The sequence below is a fragment of the Bombus bifarius genome, unplaced genomic scaffold (assembly GCF_011952205.1).
Source record: "Bombus bifarius isolate JDL3187 unplaced genomic scaffold, Bbif_JDL3187 scf7180000009111, whole genome shotgun sequence".
Taxonomy (NCBI): Eukaryota; Metazoa; Arthropoda; class Insecta; order Hymenoptera; family Apidae; genus Bombus; species Bombus bifarius.
Genome location: NW_022884904.1, coordinates 675,900 through 698,978, shown reverse-complemented (window position 1 = coordinate 698,978; position 23,079 = coordinate 675,900). Strand labels below are relative to the sequence as shown.

The 23,079-nt window shown below is 43.6% G+C and overlaps 1 protein-coding gene across 2 annotated transcripts in view; it reads left to right on the top strand.

Moving 5' to 3' along the window:
* Window positions 1–18,925, top strand: part of LOC117213497 — a 73,298-nt gene extending 54,373 nt beyond the window's left edge. The window contains exons 1-5 of one of the 2 annotated variants that reach the window (XM_033458877.1): window positions 10,520–10,891; window positions 11,791–11,914; window positions 11,993–12,143; window positions 12,511–12,727; window positions 17,578–18,925. In XM_033458877.1, coding sequence (XP_033314768.1) covers window positions 10,650–10,891; window positions 11,791–11,914; window positions 11,993–12,143; window positions 12,511–12,727; window positions 17,578–17,704 — 861 coding nt within the window. In that variant the 5' untranslated portion in view covers window positions 10,520–10,649 and the 3' untranslated portion in view covers window positions 17,705–18,925. Of the gene's footprint in view, window positions 1–10,519; window positions 10,892–11,790; window positions 11,915–11,992; window positions 12,144–12,510; window positions 12,728–17,577 lie in introns of those variants that run through there. The other variant, XM_033458878.1, reaches the window with a different exon arrangement.
* The last annotated feature ends 4,154 nt before the right edge of the window (window positions 18,926–23,079 follow it).

Here is a 23,079-nt window from a genome sequence, read left to right as displayed (position 1 = left end):
TAATCCTATGTTTCAAGCGGAACAGACGTGGGAGAACATTTTTTGCATATAATATTTATTTTCTAATCGGTGGTTATAATTTTTTATTTTAATTGGCAATCAAAAAACTATCGCGTAATTTCTATAAAAGACTCATTCGATTTCAGTACATGTAATTTTGTGATCGATGATTATACCGATTTGGAAGTTTTAGTCGGCGGTGTATATAGGTACTACGTTTCGTTACTACATTTTCAAACGTCGCTTCAGGTTATCAACGATTGTTGCACGGCCGTTCGATATCGCTTTTCGATTCCCTACCAAACCATCGAAACAACAGCGGCAGCAACGCAACACCGATAAACATCCTGCAACTCCATCGAGTCTCTCGACGTTCGTTCCACGTAACGGCAATCTCCGTTTCCATTGCACTGACCGGAATTCGCGTCGAATACAGGAAGTCGAGCGTCGAAACGCTCGAAAAACCGAACACTTACGTAACTTTTACCTTGTTCGGTGTAATCGCCCCTGGTGAAAGCTCGTGAGCTACGTGGAAGCATAACCGTCCCGTTTATGAAACGTTTCACGGCGTAGATTTACGCCGATCGTGCCTTGAGAAACGAAGGGCGACACGCAAATTGAACGAACGTTTAGCGACGCTTCGTCGAGCGTGGCCGGCTGCAGGGTCATGTCAATATTTAAATTAATCCTCGGCCAGCGTGGCCAACTATGCCGTTAAGTTATATTCTCTTCGACGTGGCGAGAACCTCTCGTCGCGATCTCTTCTCTTCACTCCGACGACCACCGAGTTTCACTCCCACCCTCCTCCCCCGGTTCTATTAATCCTGCTTTCGTTGGCTTCCTGTTCGACCCGCGCGCCTCTGCTTTCGTCGTTTTTTCTCCAGAGTCAGCTTCGAATAGCTCGCTACGAAATAGGCGACCGATTCGTATTCCTATATTTTATTCTCCGTTGACAAGCAAAATTTCATCCACGAATTCTACTTCGATTAGGGATGACTTCGCATATATTTTAGTCTCTCTCGTCGTACTTTGCATTTCCACTTTTTTTATATTTCTTCTACGCATCTCTTCCGAAACATTTGTCTACTTTTAATTTCTTCGTACCTTTTCTCATCTCGCCACTCGGTTCTTCGATTCCTTTCTCCCTTTTCTTTATTTCATTGTTTTCTCCATCCTCGCTTACTCTTATTTCTTTCCCGCCCTTTCGCTGTCGTTACTTTTCCTCCTCTCATATTTGTCCTATTGTACAAAATAATCCAATAAAGATCGAAAAGAAAAGAGATGTAAGTATCAAAGGGCTGTCATCTTCTGGAAGCAGTTGAAACGAAAATATTAGGTTAAGTAAAAAGTTCTGAGCGTTTTTCGCTAGATGTCTTTAGTGAGCCATATCTCACGATGTGCACATCGCATCGAGTCATAGTATACACCGATTTCAAGGTGATATTACGCATCAAAAAGGTTCTTTGTCAGTTTTGTGTTCGGTGAAGCCAGTTGTGTGTTACAGCGTTCGAAAATGGAGATAAAAAAAGAGAAAATTCGATACATTCTTCAGTACCACTACGACCAAGGTGAAAAGGCGGAGCAGGCGGCCAAAAAAATTTGTGCTGTTTATGGACCCAGTACAGTATCGAATGCAACAGCAAAGCGGTGGTTCCAACGATTCCGTTCTGGTAATATGGACGTCGAAGATGAGGCACGCTCTGGTAGGCCAATCGTCGAAAATGTGGATAAAATCATGGAAATCGTCGAGTCGGACCGGCATGTGAGCACTTATTCCATTGCCCAGGAACTGAAGATTAGCCAGAAAACCGTTTGGAACCATTTGCATAAGGCTGGTCTCAAGAAGAAGCTCGACGTATGGGTGCCACATGAATTGACGCAAAAGAACCTTTTGGACCGAATTGATGCCTGCGATTCTTTGTTGAGACGTAACGAAATCGACCCATTTTTGAAGCGGATGGTGACTGGCGATGAAAAATGGGTCACATACGAGAACAACAGCCGAAAAAGATCGTGGTCCAATCGCGGTGGGCCGGCCCAAACGATCGCCAAGCGTGGATTAACGGCCAAGAAGGTTTTATTGTGTGTTTGGTGGGATTGGAAGGGAATCATCCATTATGAGCTGCTCCCATCGGGGCAAACACTTAATTCGGACCTCTATTGTCAACAACTGACCAGACTGAAGCAGGCGATCGACCAGAAGCGGCCAGAATTGGCCAATAGGAAAGGTGTTGTGTTCCATCAAGACAACGCCAGGCCGCACACATCTTTAACGACGCGTCAGAAGCTCCGAGAGCTTGGCTGGGAGGTTCTATCGCATCCGCCGTACAGTCCAGACCTGGCACCAAGCGATTATCACCTTTTTAAGTTTTTGCAAAATTTTCTTGATGGTACAAAACTGGCCTCAAGAGAGGCTTGTGAAAATGAGCTGGTCAAGTTTTTTACCAATAGGGACGAGGACTTCTTCAACCGCGGAATTATGAAATTGCCTTCAAAATGGACAAAAGTAATCGAACAAAACGGCGCATATTTAATCTAAATCGAATAATCTTGACTATGTTAATTTCATCGTCGAAATAAAGCGAAAAAGCGCTCAGAACTTTTTACTTCACCTAATAAACGACGAATGGACTACTCCATGATTTTTATTTATTTTCATAATTGTTACAAAACTTAGGATCTTCTATATACGTACATCAAATGTAATACATCTTCTCGACTTCCCTTCTCGTCACTCTAGTTTCTCATTCTCGTTTCTACTCTTCTCACGTTCGTGGCCCGTTCATATTCTGAATTTTTCAACTATTTCCAATCCCTACGTCTCTTCTCGTTCCTTTTAATCTTCCTACCGCCGTCTCCCCCTCGTCCTCCGATTCCCTTTCGCTTTTCCAGGATTCTGTCCTTTCCCAATGTCTCAGCCGCTTCAATACCCATGGGATCGTCTTTCCTCTCTCGTTCCGAGACATCGTCTTTCTCCCCGTGGCTTAATTTTGGAAGCGATTAACACAACCCGCGAACCAAACCCCCGTTTCTGCCCTTATTGAACGTAACCCCGACCTACCATCTTTTAGGGGAATCGAGTTATGAAAATGATCGTCTCGGATTAAGCGAGAAGTTTCACGTGGCGTCACATATATTTTCCACGAAATATATCTCGTATATTTTTTAGTTCCGTAGCTATGCAAAATGGTCGCTCTAGCGCGACGTACGATCTTTCGCTTATTCGTGGTCACGAAATAAAACATCACTTTGATATTTTATTCCGATATTATATATTTTTAACAATACCGAACATATGCAATAAAAATCTTCCTGTTTACGTATAATATAAATTTATACGCTTTTCCTGTTTCAATTAAAATTGGCTTTCTTCCGAACTAACGAGGATTCGTTTCTCTATAATTTATCACGCGGCTCGCGTACCGATGAACGTTCCTCCATTCGATCCAATTTCATTTTTCCTCTATTTTTTAACAATCCGCAGAAATCGCTGACCGAGCGAATTGGAGATTTTTCTGGTCTACTTCGTCTTCGTTGATGGACAAAGCGATAGGACGTCCCCGTAGTAATTCCATATGGGTGCGCGCGCGCGCCAGAGAGGGACTTCTGCCAATCGAGTCCTGTCCGGCTCTCGAATCGAATTACGTCCCAACGCGGTCGTAGTTTTTCCCGATCGTGCATTTATTTATCGGGGAGAAGCATCCGCTCGGTGTCGAGGCAAATTTCGCCCACGGAGCCAACCAGTTGGAAAAAAGAGGCACCGTTCTTCCGACGCGTTCCGGGAGAACATTAATTTCTTCGTTACTTCCCAATTTCCTGTACGTTGAGATTTTCCTGTCTCACGTGCCCCTGGCTCGTTGCGAGTCAGTGCACAGCGATATTTGGTCTAATTAACGATCAACGATTAACGATTACAATTAGGATATTTCGCGACGAATCCCGATCGACTACTCAATCTTTGTGACTGAGCTAATTTTCGGGTCGTCTAATAATTTAATCAGTGTTAGAGCTCGACACGCGTCTCTTATCTTCCATGTTATAAATTTTTGCTTATTACAGTAACATTATTTTATACGCTTCGTGGTAGTAAAGTTGTCGGGAGATTTTAACGCGAAAACAGGAAATTGGTATAAACGTTATATAAATATTCTTAACCCCAACAGTGGTACGACGTATTTGTTGCCTGCGGGCTATCGACACGATTAGCTTAACACCATCGACGACATGATAAGTCGAGGCGCAGGAAATTAGAAGATAACTTACTAAAACTGCTTTCCGATCGATTCTTGTCAGCCTAAGGCTATTTGTGACGAAGCCGTTTCGTTGGAAAAAGACCCGTCCATTATGCGTTATTTCGCTTCGAATAACACCGAGAAACTAGCAGAGCAAAATACCTTTACTACCCTTTGACCGGTTTTACGATCGTCGAGTTCATCTGCGCTCCATTTACAAAAATATTTTTTCTCTTTAACTGAAATTTTTTACCCGCAGCTAGATTTCGATTCGTTCCTCTCAACATCGCTCGGTATCCTCTGTTTTTCCAAACTCTCGACACCCCTTCCATCCGCTCTCGCGGCGTAACAGTTAGATTCTCGTAATAGCGTTGCTCATTCCGGTTGCAGCTTCTTCTCGTCGGTGCGCAAGTCACCCCCTACCATCCCTCTAAAACACTCGACCTTCGCGAACTTTTGGAAAGCCAGACTAACAGGCTCACCCAATTAAACACACGCCAGAAATCGTTGCCAAAATTCGAGTTGCTTCAACGTCGACCCCTTAATTCCCCGTTCCTCTCGCGTGTCTGTGGAGAAGGAAAAATCGTTCGCCTCGATCATCCCTCCGCTCCTCTCCCCACTCCCTATCGAACGCAAGCTGTATAGAGGAGGATTTTTTTTCTTTTTTGAAAACTGCCTGGCCGCTGCTGCGTGCAACTTGTACGGACTATTTTAGCCAGCTGCGTTCGGTTCGATGTTGTACCGCGTCTATTGATCGGAGCTCAGAGAAGCATAGAGTTACAGGCCAGTGGCGTCGGCCTTTTCACCCCCTGCCGCCAACCCCTAACGTTCCATCGTTCTCTCCCTCTCTCAGTCGACTATCTACTTCTCTTTCTGGTCACTTCTCAGCCTAGCACGCTCTGTCTATTAGTTTCTCTGTTTCGCTATCTCCGTTATATATATAACGTGTGTGTGTGCGTGCGTGCGTGTGTGTATATATATACATACGTATAGATATTTCTCGCTCTCTCGTTCCGTCGCAGTGGCGAGGACTGCACTATCCGAATTCCATTTCCGTCCAATTACGATTCATCCCCGTTTCAAAGCGGCAGTCACGCTGCGTTCATCTGTGACGCGCGGTCGTCAAAAACGAACGTTTGTCACCCTCGTGCTCGTCATCACCGTCACCCTCTTGGCCCACTATTTTTCGATGACGAATGCTCGACTCTTACCGCTCGATTCGAAGGAACGTTCATCGCCGCCGCTAATGGCTGCGTGTCGATTCGAGGATCACGACTAATCGAGGGATGGTTCTTCGACCCTCTTTCGCGATTATTCTCGACTCTCTCCCGAAAGGAACAATAGGAACGAGGTGGTAAGGTTCCATTCTGAGACAGGTGTCGTTTAAGATCGAACGAATCGAAGGAAGGGAAAGATCTTGGGCTACTCGTTATCTTTTATCCCTTGACGACGGAACTTTCCGATCAGGCTAGAATATCGATCGTTGATCGCAAGGTTCGAAATAAGACTGAACGAAATTCTACTCGGACAGAGAGAAAAACAGGCAGCTAAAAGGATATAGAAAAATTGAATACGAAAGCCGACAAGAATATTATACGTTTTATTCTGTCAGTTATCGTGTCAAACGTGAAAAAAGAAACTGTTTATATATTCGAATTTCGAAATTTCAAGATCCACGCGTGCAAACCGACCGATGATCGTCGAATTTGTAAAAAAATTGTCAGCCGAATTTCAATTATTCGCGAGAGGCAAATCCATCGATATATTTCCCTCCTGGCCTGTTGAATTTCGGTCTTTTCACTCGATGATCATTTTTCGAAAAGCGAAGCGCGAAATATATGCGCATTCTGATGTTTTCCGGATCGGACTTGGATGCATGCATGCCACGAGCAAACAAAATCAACAATGCGATGTAAACGAGTTTCCACGACGAACAATTTCACCACTGCGAATCGACATTATCCCATGAAACGTTGATTACCTTAACTGTGTGCAACTCAAAGTTGTATATTCCGATTATTATATTTTATAGATTTATATGCCGACGACTTATGATTGCTTTCTGCACGCACATCCATAAGCGCCTGGCTTTCGCAGGCAATTAATCAAAAGATTCAGTCACGATAATTAAGAAAACATAATTTTTACGTTGCATTGAATCCAACATGCATTGATATCCAATTTCAATTAAATCCTTTGCGCGTGCCTTCGTCTAGCCAACGTACACGTTGTAAATTTTTAGGCTGCTTCCCTTTCGCGTTTCATATACCAAACCAGTCTCCACTCGAAACAATAAGATCCGATACCGAGAAGAATCCAACGATCCTCCGTTCTTTCTCCCTTTTTTTTTTCTTTCATTCTGTTTACGCCAATTTATCGATGATATATCGTCGGACCCAATCATCCAATTAAGCGCCCACGCCTCTCCTTGCGTCTTTACTGAAAAAGTAAGTTGTTGATTGGCCGCCTACACGTATCGACCGACCGTAGTATAGTGTGGCTGCATTATCGATAATACAAGGACATATTATCGATGAACAGGTTTCGTTGATTTCCGGTGAATTATCGCCAACCACGATGGCCGATTATGGTCCTTGTTCAAAAGCAAATCGTAATTGCGTTCTAGTACGTACTTCGTTCCTGAATTGGGTCGTGAAATTGCTAAAAAAGTTCGCAGTCGTGGAACGAACCAGAGAAGGAACAACAATAGAGAATCGGTCGGATAGAGGATATTTTCGGTGCGACTGATTCTCATCCATTCGTTTTGCAAATTATTCTCGACCGTGTACAATTAGCAACGCCGAGCGCGATGTAATCTTCGGCCCAGCATCCGGCGAAACGCGAAAAAGTAACGTAAACGATAGTAAAATTGATTGGGTCGTGGTAGAAATCGAATGCATCGGGCGACAACAGGAAAACGAAACTGCGCGAAAGCGAAATACATCGTGGAAGGACTAGGTTGCAGCTGGCTAACGACATAATCGTGTTTCTGTCTTGCTGTAACTGTAAACGATCGTCGCTCGAGCAACGAACAATCGACGTCCGGCTTCGCGACAATTTCCACCTGATGCCGATACATATTCGTTTTTAGTTGGATTATGCTGACCGCGTTACGGCCGTTTGCCCTGGTAATCTGGTGCGCCCTTTGCCAATACCGACTGGGAATTTGCGAGCGCTCCGATCGATAATAATTGATTCGAAATTACCAAATCGGCCGTGCCGCCCCAGTTCGTGATTGGGGAACAGATGCGCGCCACGTTCGATCGAATCCAGCAGAAAAAATCGTGTTAAGTGCTCGTCGCGTGGAAATTACGGGGTGAGTAACCATCGCTTCGCTTCGCGCTTCGTCGCGAACCAATTGATCGACTAAGTTAGTTTTATATCCGGATTGTTTCCAGATTGTTCCGAAAGTTACAAAGTGTCGCGCAAATTTCGTTTGTAACTGAAGTAAAAGATGACAAATTGAAATAAAAAAAATAAAAAAGATCATCGAACGACAAAGTACAGGAGATAACGATATCTCCCGGTACGATATTCGCAGGACCGATATTATCGTCGAAGCACGATCGACTACCACCATAAATGTTGTTCCGGGCGTTAAGCGATTCAATGGCGAACGAACAGAGCGTTACAGATTTCGGGCAACGTTGGCTGTTTTCGCTGTATCGAATCGTTGCGAGACGCAGTCATTAAATCGAAACGCGGCCGCATAATACGGCAGCAATTTAGTTTCGCGGCGAAGTTTATTGCACATCTTGCGTCGTGCACCGCGAAACGCACCGGTAACAGATGGTCGTTGTGGATACCGAGTGTTACCATAAATCATTATTAGCCTGGATGCAATAAGAATAGTCTCCGTGCATAATGAATTCCATTAGACCGGCTGTGACTCGACGATTTCGCAAATCGAACATTTCCGAATTAATGGCCGTGGCACGTACGCGATCTTTTCGTTTGTAGGATTTCGTATTAATTATAACAAAAATGTAATATCGCGTGGTATATGCATCGCGTTTAATTTATAGTTGTGAGAGAAAATTAATAGTATCGTGATTAATTATCTGGTTATCGTTGATAATTTATCGGTTCTTTCTGGTAGTAATACAATACGATGGGGCCTTTTAATTTTCGCACGAATCATGTAATATCAAATATGGTACGCGGCATAAAACGGCATAAGTAATCCGATTTTCGCAATTCTCCTCTCTTTAAGTACATTCGTTATCTTAAGTGTCACTCGTAACTTCAAAGGACTTTGCGAGACTTAGGACTCTTGATTCTTAAGCGAAGAGCCTCTGCGATGGCACAATGCAGTCGAGTACTTTCATCCACGCACGTTTATTCCATTTCATTAACGCCAGATTTAACGATCGATCGGTTCGATCTCCAGCAGCAATGGCTCGATGAATCGCGATCTTGTTCACGGCAATTACCGAGCCGATAATTAGTGCAAATCGATGCATCTCGCCGCTTTGTCGCAGTCAGTCGCCGGAATATCCTGCCAGAAGCCGAGGCTCTCTTGATTTCAATTCAAATGAAGCTTCTGAACGTGCGATTCGCACGTTTCTCCTCCTCTCTCTCTCTCTCTCTCTCTCTCTCTCTCTCGGTTTCTCACGTCTTTTGCCAAACACCCTCTCGCTCTGTACATGCTCTGTCTCGTGTACATGCTTGTTTGCATCTTTGTGTACCAGCCTGGTACCATTGTCGCTAGAGAGATCGATGAAGCCGTATTAATTGGCGCTTTCGGTTTCCATCTTATTGTTGCTCGGCTTGAGTGAAATTTCAATCGACTCAACGATCGGTCTCGGCATCATTCGGACGACGATCTGTTTAAACGAATGTCGGATGATCTTAAGCGTCGCTGGAATCGTCGATTCCAGTGAAAAACTAAGAAACGACAGGTCTTTGATTAAGTGGATGTTACAAGGAAATTAAGTAGAACGAAGCTTAAGCAGAGCGAAAGAATGTAAAGATTCTAGTACGTAAGCGTTTCATTTGAGAAGCTGTCTCGTGATTAAATATACAGAAAATTTACCGTATGTAAAGTTGGCCATTGTATCTTAAACTCGAGGAGCGTGTAACGAACCACTTCTGTTAATTTCTGTCTTTCATTCGACCGATCGCGTTAGTTTCATTCGCGTTAGTTACAAGTACTCCAAGTTTCGCTAAAGTTCGTAATAAAGTTTAACAAGAGTTCGAGAGTTTCATAAGTTCAGAATTCGCAAGTTCGGAAAAGTTCGAGTATGATTATAACGTTTTTGGTACCGATAGTTGGCAAAGTTCGATTACCGAGAATCAAAATACATCTGGTCGAAGAAAGAGGGACACTATCGTTCGAAATATCGCTAAACGCGAATAGAAATGAAAATTTGGAACGCGCAGCTAGGAATTCCATCTTACGCTTAAAATGGTTTCTTGCGCTAGCTAGGGGATATTTATCGACGTGTTTTCTATACGATAGAAGGTCATTAAAAAAAGTGTATGGGAGGTGGATGGAAGCAATGCATCATCATTTAGTTAATGATGCATGCAAAAATTGATTTAAACGTGTCGGGCGTGTACATACGTATATTCCGTGGTAGGTGTTAAATGACATGTCACGCACTCTACCATAAACAGGCAGAATATTTGATTAATAGAACAACGCTGTTTCACGATAAATTAACTAATTTCGATATACGCAAACGTATATACTGTATCGCTTCTTCCATAATTTATAATAACGTAGGTAATAGCTCTGCCCACGTATCTAAAGCGTCTTGGAGATAATTAGCCTTGATCCGAGTTAACACTGTCCCCTATTTCTTTAACTTAATCAACTACAACTTTTTATCGCGTCGTTTATCCTCGTTGGTTTGCTACGATACAGAGAACGTTAATTCGGTAGTTAAAATTATTGCCCCTCTGTTAGTTTAATTATGCTTCGGTACATAATATAGGTTGGTAGTTCTAGTACTAAACTTCGTTATAACTTTGGTACGTTCTTGCTCATCGCGCGCCCGATACTTCGTCTCTATTTTATCTATATTTATTCTGATTGCTGTACTTTCCAACATCCAGTCGATCTTTCTCTATCTCCACCCCGGAACATCTCTCCTCTCTTCGATTTCGCGTTACTCTTTATTACATTCGCATCCTCGAAAGAAAAACGTCTCGACCATCCATCAAACTTCATTCGTCGACGCTTAACGACTCCCCTTTTTCGAACGAGCCCATCTATCTAAGATCGCCGCAAGATCGTGGGCAGAACGATCGACGATTAGCAATCATAGAGCTTGCGCTCTGTATAAAAGGAGCGTATCGATGCGTAACTGTTCGACAGTGCGTCGAGAACGTGTCTTGCAAGGAGTCGATCTCGCGTAACGGGTTACGTTCGATCGTGAGCCAGCCGATCCCACCTTCGACGCCCTATAAAAGATGTCTCAGAGAGGACAGGATGGCAGTGCCACGTGCGAAAACGACATGTCCGCGTCGAAAAATAGCTCTCTGTCCCGATTGAATCAGGATAGTCGACGAGACTCCGGTGACTGGCAGGATCAGGACACCGATTCCGAGATCAGCGAGACCGACTTCCTCACCAAGGGTGCCTTTTTGTTGACACCGAGCCACGAGCTCAGCATCGAGAAGGCAGCCACTATATGCGAGAAGATGAATTTTCGGTGAGGTTCACGCAGATTCCTTTTTATTGCCGTAATCGTTAGCTTTCCTTGTAAAATCCTATACGAAGCTGTGGTAGAAATTTGTTTATCGAAAGTTTCGGTGGACATGTCGCGGTTTCCCCAGTTGGGATATTTCAAATCTCCAAATGACATTTTCTAGCACTTTTAATGATCAGAATGTCTCAAATTTTTTTAAATCGTAACTTCAAGTTACGTAGTTTTACATTTCTAAAACTAGAGGATTTTGGACTTTCCATGGGTCGGGACTTTTCAATCTTCGATTTATAAAACTACTAGGCATGGCTTTTTAGCAATTCGATTAAACTTTCGAATTTCGATTAAGAACCAGTCTGGAAAAGATAAATCTTCATTTTTACTAATTCAATTGGATCTTATCGATATAAGTCACTTCGTTGTCTAATAGCATTTCGATGTATCTGTTGGGTAATATCGACAAATAAAGCTACGACTTCGTTACGCGATAAATTTTCGTTTCACGTAAAGGTTTATAAGCGTACACTATCGGTAAAATGGTGTATCGTACTGTTTGAAATGTCTCTAATGATTCGGCACGCGTAAATCACAACAGATAGGAGGGCGAAGGGAGTCTCTCGTTAATTCCAAACGGAGGCAAGCCAGTACGACGACGATTTAATTGAAATTCTCGTTGCCTTCGACGTTTCCATTTCGATGGATGACCAATTGATTAATTTATTAAATTTAATCGATCCATTAAATTGTTTGGAGATACAATCGTACGGAGGTTGAATAAACCGAGTAGCCGAGAAAATTGTAATAAAATGGACAAATTGGGGGAAAAGGGGAGACGAAGAACAGACGGAGAGCAGAAGAGGAAAGGGAGATAGGAGATAAAGCGTGGTTGTCGTTTTGCATTACAGTGGCGCGTTCTCCTTGACGAAAACGGCCACCGGTATACTCTTCAAGTTCAGCAACATCGACGATTTTCAGGCGGTCTACAAAAAGGGCTTCCACAAAGTCACCGGGGCACGCTTCTACAAGAAGGTACTTATCTTTCGGTACACAAAGGACCCTTCTCTTCAGAACGCCTCTAAATACGACGTTTCGTATTCATGAACGCAGGTCGCTATACCCTGTAGACCGGCGAAGACGTTCACCGTCTACGTTTTGGACGTACCTGAAGAATTACCCGAGGAGGATATTAGACACGCTCTCTACAAGTACCGGTCTATAGTCGAAATTACGCGGCTACCTCTCAACACGGGCACTGTTCGTGAGTATTTTCCGCGATATCATCGTCGCTACGCTCGTCATCGCGATACGACGATACGTCGGATCTTTCGAAATTTTTCGCGCCACGGATTTACCTACGCGGTATCGTCGATTTATATCGGATCGATTTGTTGGATCGTCAATACTTTTCGAGTCGGTTTCCATATCGATCCCGTCGATTTTCATATCGGTCGGAACGCGCAAAGAAGCGTTCGTACAATGACACGGAAATCACGGGCTTAACGCGATCGATTACATTAATTCCAGGCGTTTGCCTGGATCGTTTCTGATCGAATTAATTTCCCCTCTTTCACCGGTCATTTCCCAAACCGCGTGTCCGCTGACCCGGTGTCTGCTTTGCGAATTAGTGAAAGCGATCAACGACAAGTTGAAAAGCGACGCTCACAGCCAGAACGAGCCTGCGACGATTTACACGGGGCCACCCGTTATAAGGGTTACCCTGGCCAGCGTGGAAGAGACCTCGACGCTGCTCAGCCGTGGACTGGATTTTTATGGAGCCACATATTTCCCCACCGAAACTCCCCATCCAGCTGCTCAGCCCCTGGCCAAATACAAAAACAACAGGTGGGAAACGAATGTGTGTGCTTGCATATGCTCGCGATACGCTTTCCCGCGTCATTCCGAATCAATTTCAGTTTATCGGAGTTGCCGCTTTTCACTCCCTTGTTTCCGCTCTCGCCCGATTAATTTTCTTTCTGTGTTGGTGCTTTTAATTGGCCCTTTGATTCATTACACGCCGCATCGTGCGCCCGCCAATCATGCCCTTTCTTTTTTCAGATATCGAATATATTTGTATAAAGTTTATCCAGTTGCAATTAGGTAATACAAATTTCCTCGCGCGTTGTTACGATGAAAATGAACAAAATTACTATATGCGTCGACTGAAACGGAAATTAACGAATTAACCATTTTCCTTAGTATGTCCGGCAATCTAATTTATTCGTTGCTCTTAAAGAGCAATCGATCGTTCGACCGAGTAACGCGATTAACATTAAAACCCTCTCACCAATTAAACCAGACTTTATGCATGCAGATGGCAGACGTTAATCCGCCAAACGTCAATTATCGTGTCTGGTACGTTTCATCAAAGACGACGATACTTCGGAACGGCGTTGTTCACGAGTTTAGCCGTTTATCAGACGCGAGATTATTAGGTCGACGGAAAATAGACAACCGTATCGCCTGGTGGAATACGCGTCGCGTTTATGGAATCGTAAAAGCCACGCTTTTAGCTATTCGATTCTAAAGCGTAAATTGGAAATGCCGAAAATAACCGCGGCATCGAAATCTCCGTTTGTTTCTGCTCGAAGGGAGACAAAGCGACCGCGTATCGCTGAAACTGAAAGCGGATATCTAAGTTCCAGTCTAAACTTGGTTCATTCGACGATATATCCTCCGTCGCTTTTACGTCGAAATAATAACTACGACGTCCTATAGACTCTGTAGCGTGGAAGTATGGTTGGATAAGCGTGATTTCGTGTAGTCGCGTTTCTTCAAAAAGTCCATCAAACGTTTGACATCTTTGCCCGCCTTGTATAATATCAAATATATGTAGTATCGTGGACGAAAGGCCTGGGAAATATCGGACGAACTATGAACAGTGTCGCGAGAGCCGAGGCGCCGTCGGGCCCATCAATGTGTCATCGGTCTTTTCAAGTGCATAGTTTCGTGGAAAAGACCTACGTGACCCTGGCCACGAGCGTCTGCAGAACACGTGTGCGGTGGGCCTAGGAAAAGGGCAATAGAATGCGACAACAGTTAGTCGAAAAGCAGAGCGCGAGTCGAGAAACAGTGTACGAGTCGAGAAACAGAGTGCGAGTCGAGGAGCCGAGTGCGAGTCGAGCGGAGACGGAGGTTGCGAGTGGCGTTGCCGAGAGAGTGTGGATTGCGCTGTGTTCTGTACGTTTGGTATGAATAGTTCAAGTTAAGCCACAATCGTCTTTTCTGTCTGATTAACATCTCTATTGTCCACTTTTGTAAACATATTACATCACGATATTACATATTTTTGGGGGCTCGTCCGGGATTGGACAAGACAGAAAACGAAACGGTTTAACAGAGCTATTCGAGCTAGTTGTGAATTTACCGGTACGCGGTGCGGTAAAAGACGATATCGTTGGCTGTTTAAGTTTGTGTTGTGTGAAAAATGGCCAACGTCGGGGACGAACGATTGTCGGGTGAAGAGGGTTCGACGCTGGAGGAGCTGAGGAATAAGCTCGCGCGAATGAACCTCCCTATATCGGGTGCGAGGTCAGTGCTGATTGCGAGGCTGAATCGGGCGTGTAGGGCTGGACAATCGTATCGTAAGGGATCGACGGGCGGTGAAGAGCTAACCGGTCAACGAGATTTAGAAAGTGTACAGAGAGCTGAGCGTGATTGCAACGAAGATGAGGATGTTGAGAAAATGAATACGAAGGAGTTGAAGGAGCGCCTCGCTAGTTTGGGTTTAAAAACGACGGGAAGAAAAGTAGAATTACGCGCACGGCTACGAGCGGCCATGGATGGTAATGACATATCGTCGGAAGAAGAAAGCGACGACGAAAGTGAGGATGAAGATGGCAAGAAAAACGCAAGAGAATACAAGAGAGATACGCGAAGGGTGTATCAGGACCGTGACGAATGTTGTCGAAGGGCATGTGTTGGTTCGACGCTGAGTTTTAGAGACGTCGAAGATGCATTAGAGTCGTTTAGTGGCAACAGAGGTGAAAATGTCGAACGATGGTTCGAGTCGTTCGAGGAAGTCGCTGATACGTGCATGTGGTCGGATGGGCAGAAGGCAGTCTACGCCAGGAAGCTGCTGAAGGGATCAGCGAAAATATTTGCGAGCTTCGAGTGTCATGCCAGGACTTGGCATGAGTTGAAGAGGGGGCTAGTGAAAGAATTTTCGAGGAAAGTCAACAGTAGGCAAGTACATCAGAAACTTGAAGAAACAAAAAAGGAGAGTGATGAAGCATGTTTGGCTTACATGTACCGTATGCTCGAAATAGCTAGCCATGTGGACATGGAGGAGGAAGCAAAGGTGGAATACATAGTGGATGGAATAATAGACGACGAGAACAATAAGGCTGTATTGTACGGCGCTACGTCAATCAAAGAGTTGAGGAAGAGGTTAGTAATGTACGAAGAGCAGAAGAGTCGCAGAGCAAAGTCGATTGCGAAGTCGGCTAAAACCCAGAAGAACGGGAAGCCCAGTCAATCTGTAGATGCAATGAAGAAAAGAAGATGCTTCATCTGCGGTAGTGAGGATCACCTAAGTGTTAAGTGTCCGGAGAGGGGAGAAGGTGTTAGGTGTTTCAAGTGCAGCGGATTTGGACATGTGGCGGCGAATTGTACAGCGCGACAAGTAAAGACTTACGTAATCTCAAGACCGGAGAGGAAAAAGTACGTAAAGGACGTGTCGATAGATGGCTGCAGGTTTGTCTCGTTAGTGGATACAGGTAGTGACCTTACGTTCATACGAGCGGATGAGTATGTGAGGTTAGGATCACCACCTCTGGGAAACTGCAAACTTAAGTTTGATGGTTTTGGTTCCGCTGGCAATAGTACCTGGGGCGAGTTCACAAGGGTAATGACGGTCGACGGGTACGACTTTACTGTCACTCTGCATGTTGTCTCGAATAAGGTAATGACAAGACACAGTCTACTCTTAGGTACCGACTTTTTAGACCAGGTAGAGTTGCGAGTCAAACGGGGCGAGGTGACATTTTTACGACTCGACGATCAGACCGACGGTCACGAGGACGCGCCGGATGTACCGAGGGTAAACGCGGTAGAACAGACCGACGAAACAGACCTGACACACGTACGGGAACCGCATTATCGTGAAGCGATTCGCGATATCGTTAGGGGGTATAGGCCGGAGAAGAAGCGAGACGTCGGAATAACCGAAAAAGTAGTTCTGAAAAGCGACAAACCGGTAGCGCGAAGACCGCGAAGACTGGCGCCGTCGGAAAGAAAGGAAGTAGATGATCTGATGGAAGCGTGGATAAACGAGGGTGTCATCAAATCGTCAGACTTGGAGTATGCGAGTCCGATAGGTGTAGTTAGAAAGAAAGATTTGTGTGTGCGTGTGGCTAGATGGGCCTTGTTACTAGGCGAGATTAAGTATCAGGCGTGTCATCGGCCGGGGAAAAGTATGCAGCATGTAGATGCTCCGAGTAGGAACCCCCTGCCGAGCACTATGTATGTAACGGAGAGTGAAGACGGGCTGATTGCACGGTTGAGAAGGGCACAGAACAAGGACATCGAAGTCCGTAGGATTTTGGACGCCGCAACGTGCAGTCAGGCCGATGGGCAGGTAGTAAGAAACAATATTTTGTATAAGGAGTGTGAGGACGATGTGCTAATAGTAGTATCGAAGGCGATGCGGGCTCAGGTAGTCAGGCAAGCGCACGAGCGTGGGCATTTCGAGGTTACCAAAACAGAAGCTATGGTCAAGAAGGACTTCTGGTTCAAGGGGTTACGCGAAAGGGTCGAACACGTGGTATCCAACTGCCTTGACTGTAGCCTAACCGAACGAAACATAGGTAAGCTAGAAGGGAACCTGCGAAATTACAAGAAAAGAAGAAAGCGTGCGAAGCAGTACCTGAGGAAGGACCCGTGCACACCTCGATTTTATGAAACCTTGGGTCCTAAACGCCGAAAGTGACGCATCTGATGACAGCGAGATAAAAGGCAACATCTGAGGGCAGATGTTATTGCAGGATGGCCGAATGTAGTATCGTGGACGAAAGGCCTGGGAAATATCGGACGAACTATGAACAGTGTCGCGAGAGCCGAGGCGCCGTCGGGCCCATCAATGTGTCATCGGTCTTTTCAAGTGCATAGTTTCGTGGAAAAGACCTACGTGACCCTGGCCACGAGCGTCTGCAGAACACGTGTGCGGTGGGCCTAGGAAAAGGGCAATAGAATGCGACAACAGTTAGTCGAAAAGCAGAGCGCGAGTCGAGAAACAGTGTACGAGTCGAGAAACAGAGTGCGAGTCGAGGAGCCGAGTGCGAGTCGAGCGGAGACGGAGGTTGCGAGTGGCGTTGCCGAGAGAGTGTGGATTGCGCTGTGTTCTGTACGTTTGGTATGAATAGTTCAAGTTAAGCCACAATCGTCTTATCTGTCTGATTAACATCTCTATTGTCCACTTTTGTAAACATATTACATCACGATATTACATATATTGCCTATATTTAACCCGCACTTACTAAAACACGGCACGTTCTATCTTTAATTGAAACTCGCCGAGCTTGTCTTACAACGCTACGCACGATACACTGTCCAATTAATCGAACTAAATCATTATTCTGCCAATTCGGAGTTTAACGTTACTAGCACGAAAGCTGTTAGAGTTCTTGCTACCCGGAAAGTAATAAAAATCGAATATGAAGCGGTTCGTTTTTCAACAAGAGCCGCCATCGTTTCAGATGGCTCGAGCTGGCAGCCGTCGGTGCTGGACAAAGAGTCAGGGATCTGCTTCCGGTCTTCGACAACGCTGGCTTCAACAAATTACCACCCCCGGCCAGCCGGCTGATAAAACCACAGAAAAACTGACACGTTCCTCGACTTTTTTCATCCCCTCTTCGAAATTCCACGCAACTGCCGTGTTCGCCACCTCCGATCTTGAGTTTTATCGCATTTTAGATAGGAGTGTCGAAGATCGGTTTCAGGGGATCGGGAATGCGTTAAAGGAAATCGGAAATTCTTTGTTGCACCGTAACATAATCGCGTTTGTGTGATACTTTTGTTAACCGAATTCCTTCATAGTGCAGTAGAACGACGAAGAAGGCTAAAGGGAACGACTAACAAACTATTTCTTTGATTCGTCGAGCCAGATGTAAAAATTTGTAACATCGGCCGCTCCTACCTAATGAGTTTTAACAATTCGGTTATGATTTCTATGCAGATGAACAATTACTCGTTCTAACATTAAAATTAAGTAATTTTCAGAAAACGGAATTGATCGGTGTTTGGTTTCTGATTGGGCGTTATAGTACAGCGTTACGGTATCGTATTCCATGGTTTGCCTAACTTTCTCTCGTACTACACTGTGAGAAGGTTAACAATTTGCTCGATAGGTTGACTCGGTAATCTACCAGGTAGAACGATTCCTATGCAAAATCTTTTTTAAGATACATTTTGAACCGTTTGAAGAAACGAGGTTTTACCACTTACGTTTTTCGTTGATGGTGAAAATGTATTTATCGCGGTGATTTGTGCCTGAACCTGAAAGGAACGGTGAATCTTGTGGAATAGCGAATAAAACTAAATATTGAAAAAAGATATGTCTTAAAAGATAAGCTTTTATCGAATTCATATTCATATTGTAATAAAGACTCAAACTGGTATTACGTTTATTAACTTCAGCCATACCTCTGATCAAAGAGATTCTAGAATAAAGAAGATCATTTCATGTTTATTCTATGAGCGCTTTTGTACAAGTTATCGATATTTATAGAGATCGTTCTATCTGGCTCTTCCTAAAATGTTCCTATTTATACGTATTTCTTTCGTATGTGCAAGAATAATATTTAATTGCAATAACGAATCGCTGTTCCTATTTAAGTTATATACTACGATTCATAAAGAGATTTCGTTCAGTCTCTGACAGATTGAAAAATTTACGTATGTTGAAAGAAATAACATTTGAATATAGAATATTCTAACACACAACATTGTTATTTAATACCTTAGCAACGAGGAATCAGTTTCTTGACACTGTATTAACGAAGATAATTTTACATTGTATGGAAAATATTAAAATTTTGAAGTCACACGGAAAGACGCTATTTAATCGCACAAAACCTGAACCGTTTAACCGACTGTTCGTTGTTGTAGAATGCTAAAGAATAAGAAAGAATTTGATAGATTTTCGGTGTTTTCGGTTGCTCCGTTCCGAGGCTCGGAAGAGTAATAATAGGAAATAGCTTTCAGCGAAGGTAATGATCGATAAAAACGGAAAATAGAAAAATTGGATATCCCCCGAGGAAAAGGAATCGCGGAAAAGTGAAGCATTTGCGAAAACAGATAGCATAAACATAAAATAGCCCTGGAAACGAGCAAAGGATAAAAGGAAGCGGCCATAAAGAAAAGAATGAAACATATCCATCGACGTAAATGTGAAAAGATGAAGAAAACTGAGAAGAAAAATGACTTGATGAAAGAAGTAAGTACCCGTAGGAGTAAAAAAAAAAAAACGATAAAGAAAAAGGAATAATAAGCACCAAGAGTGGGAGAAGAAACTTGATATCCATTGCAAGGAAGATTGACGATTAAAAGCAAAAACGATCAGAAAACGAAGACAATCGCGAGAGCTAACTGTAAGAATAAAAGAAATTATGTAGTAGCTATAGAATTAAAGAATAGAAGAGAACAAAATCGACGGTCGTAACGATCGTGAAAGAGTATTATAGCGAGACAACGTATGGGATCCGTTAAAAGAAGGACTTAAAGATAAAGAAGAAAACGGAATAGAGAAAAACCGGCACTAGCGTCAGGAACAAAAGAAAGGAGTGGCTACGGAAGTGTAGAACAGCTGGCACGGCGGGTTGACGAGGCACAATAACGATAAATGTAAAGTTTGCGTACGCATCGTTAGTACCATTGCCAGGCCCGCAATAATCGTTGCTGCCGGAGAATACGACCCAGCTCTCGGGGCTTACTAACTACTAATTGTTACCAACTTAGCGAAACGAAGAATTCTACGGCCGCGTGCGACCGACTCTTCGCGCGTTACTTCGCCAGATTAAAGAAATTTTACGTCCAGCAGCGTTCTGCCCTCGAGACGAAACGCCTCGCGTTTGCCCTTACCTTTCACGATGATAATTGCCACGAACCTTCTGCAACGGCTCGAATTTCGCTATTATGTTCGTTTAGTCGACTGCGTGACCCCCTAAGACTTAAAGGGAGCTCGTCAGAATTTTCTCAACGAGTAGCTGGTGCTTATTTTTTAGAATAGTTATTTTTTTTTACCGGGATAACGATAGACTTTTGCAATTCAAGGTCTTTCCGTATGACAATTTGCTAACTAATATCGACGAATCGGCAAGTGACAAAGTCATAATTTGCGAGGAATAAAAGATATCGCGAATTGCATTCTTACGACGATTATAGGAGAAATTTCTTCGGAGTCTTTTATAAGAGAACGGTGTTAAATTAGCAAGTTTTAATAGGCTCGTGTAAGGACGATGTAATAATTACTTAACTACTCGTTGAGTAACGAAGTACTTAAGAATCGCGAGTTCGAACGAGAAAGCGACCCGATTATATACATTACATAATTTTACGTTAATCTTCTGTTTGCGGCGTTACGTTAAACGCTTTCAAAGTATTAAAACTGACTTACCCCTTGGAGGTTTTCTCTATCCACGTAATTTTACTTTGTATCGGGGCTGCAGTTAAAAAAGTTCAGCGACTGTGCGCTCGGATACGCACAACGCGAATCAGATTTGCATTTATTCTTACGTTTCTGCGAACATAAATTTCATTCGCATTAATGGAACGAAAAAGAACGAACGAACAAAGTCTTTATTCGGTCGTTCGTTTCTTCGTTCGTTCGATCGCCTATCGATCGAAAAATTCACAAAACGAAGCGTTACATCGTAATAAGAGATCGGATACGTAACAATTTTGGTAATACGTGGCCACGATACCTATGGATATGGATAATATTTGATGGAACAATTAGGCGGAAGTTCGAGCGACGAAACTCAAGTTGGCGCAACCTCGCAGAATTATAAGATATACTCGTCGTTATCGTTTACCAGGTCCTTTCGCGTTTCTGCGACCTCCGAGCGTACAGTCGAACCGAGAGGGCGGAAATTAAACGTGTACCGTGTCTAGCTTGCACGAGGAATTGAAAGATGGCGGATGGCAAAAGGGCGAGGGAAAATCGAATTGTAGAACAGAAGAAATCCTTCGGAAGCGAGATATACGAAAGAAGGAGAAAAAATGAAAAATTGCGATGAAAATAGTAAGAGGAGACGAGCGGTCCTCGGGCAAGGAAGAGCGAAATAAGAAAGAGAAATATAAAGATACGCGAGAAGAGGAGAGAATCAAAGGAACGCCATTAGGGGATGTTCCGAGATTGTTTCACTTAGCACTCCTTTAACCATATTTCCCGCGGAGATACGTGAGAGGACAAGTGTTCAAAAACAGGGTGTGTAATTTGTCACCGAATTTATCGATGAATTACACTCTACGTTAAATATTTAAAACTAAAAATGTTTGTAGAAATGAACGATCGACGTTAATTATTACATGCTTTGTATCGTCAGATATCAATTTATTTCTGTATTCAATCGTTCATTATCAAAAGTAATTAAATCTTAAATTTACATAAATGTAGTGATCGAGCGAATGCAAATTACCGTGTAGATGTTATTACGAGGATATATAATGATTGTACAGCGTCAAAAAACGACAATCGTAGGAAACGTAAATTGAATACAGCTGAACGAGTTTGCGCTGCAATAATCTGCTACAATTCGTAATTTTAATCGTATTGTAACGAATATTGTCGTTTCGCTTATACGTTCGCAAATATCTCTATGCGCGTTAAAATTCATTTAACTAGTTCAACTAGATCAACCCCCGAAACCTCTCTCCAAACGATCGACAAAAATTCACTCGAGAGATTAGTATCGCCTCGATAAATATTTCCTACTTTTGTCCGAAACTAGCACCTGGCAGACATACGTTCAAACAGGCCAACGTGAAAGGGAGACCCAAACAAAGCGGCATAGAGAGAATTCTCTGTAAATTGTAAATGCTGTGCGCGAATCTCAGCACGGATCGATGAACGCAAAGATGTCGGGCATCACGTGGAGCCGATTAAAAATGTATGCACGGTGCTTGTGTTAAGTAGGCAGATACTCTCGGGCTGGCAGTCCTTTAGGCTGGAGGATGACGCGAAGGCGGTATGGCGAGGGAATGACAAGGGCGAGGTTGAAAGGATGCTTACGGGTAGGAAGGCTCGAATATTGCAAGCGAACTCGTAAGAGCGGAACAGAGAAGGTGAACGCCTGGTAAGCACCTCTGAAGGGCCATCCTCGGCGAGCTTGCGTTCCTAATCGCATCGAAGTCATCCATATTATTACGGGTTCGTGCATGCAACCGGTCGAGAGGAGAGTAGGCTAGAAGGCCAGATGATTTCCCGTCGAATCGAACGACGAGGAAAAGATCGAACCTAGCGACGATGTTCCTTTAATCTTTTTACTTTCTTCCTGTTTTTTTCCCCTTTCTTCGATGGTTCTTTTCGTTGCCTTTTTTAAAAGTCTGGCTTTTTTCGTCTTTGTTCCTTTGACGATGGTGGAGGAAAGTGCTTTTAAAGATGTACAGGATAGGGAGAAGAAGTGCGAACTAGCGATTCTAGAAGTGGCGTTAAATAAAATTATGGAGGGGAAAAGTTCAGACGACGATGAAGAAATGAAAGAATAAAGAGGAACTTGGAGGCTGATCGTTCAACGAATATGTAAAGAAGAGCAACGTTATTCCTTTTTAAGAGTTCGCGTTAAAAGAGACTACCTCTTTTATATTTCTAATGTAAAATATAATATTAACTACATACGTAATCACAAACATTAATACATACGTACCTTTACCACCGCGATTTTCACGCTAATTACATCGAGTCTCGTAAAAATGTCGAAACTTCTCAGTTATTCGAGACTCGAGAGCCACTTGGGAATGCGGCTCGTTTATCATGAAATTTCCGAAATGCCTGACATTCGAAACTATTCTAGGCTAACACCTAGACCTCGAAATATTCTAAACTATACGATCAAGCACGAAAGATGTCCACAGCGTTGCCTTTTATTCTTCCAATGGGATAATCTATGAAACCTTTTCCCGTTGTTATTGCCTCAAACTTATTCCCCGCCCTTCCAAAATTATCAGCCGAAATTTCCACGATATCGCCGATTACCGAT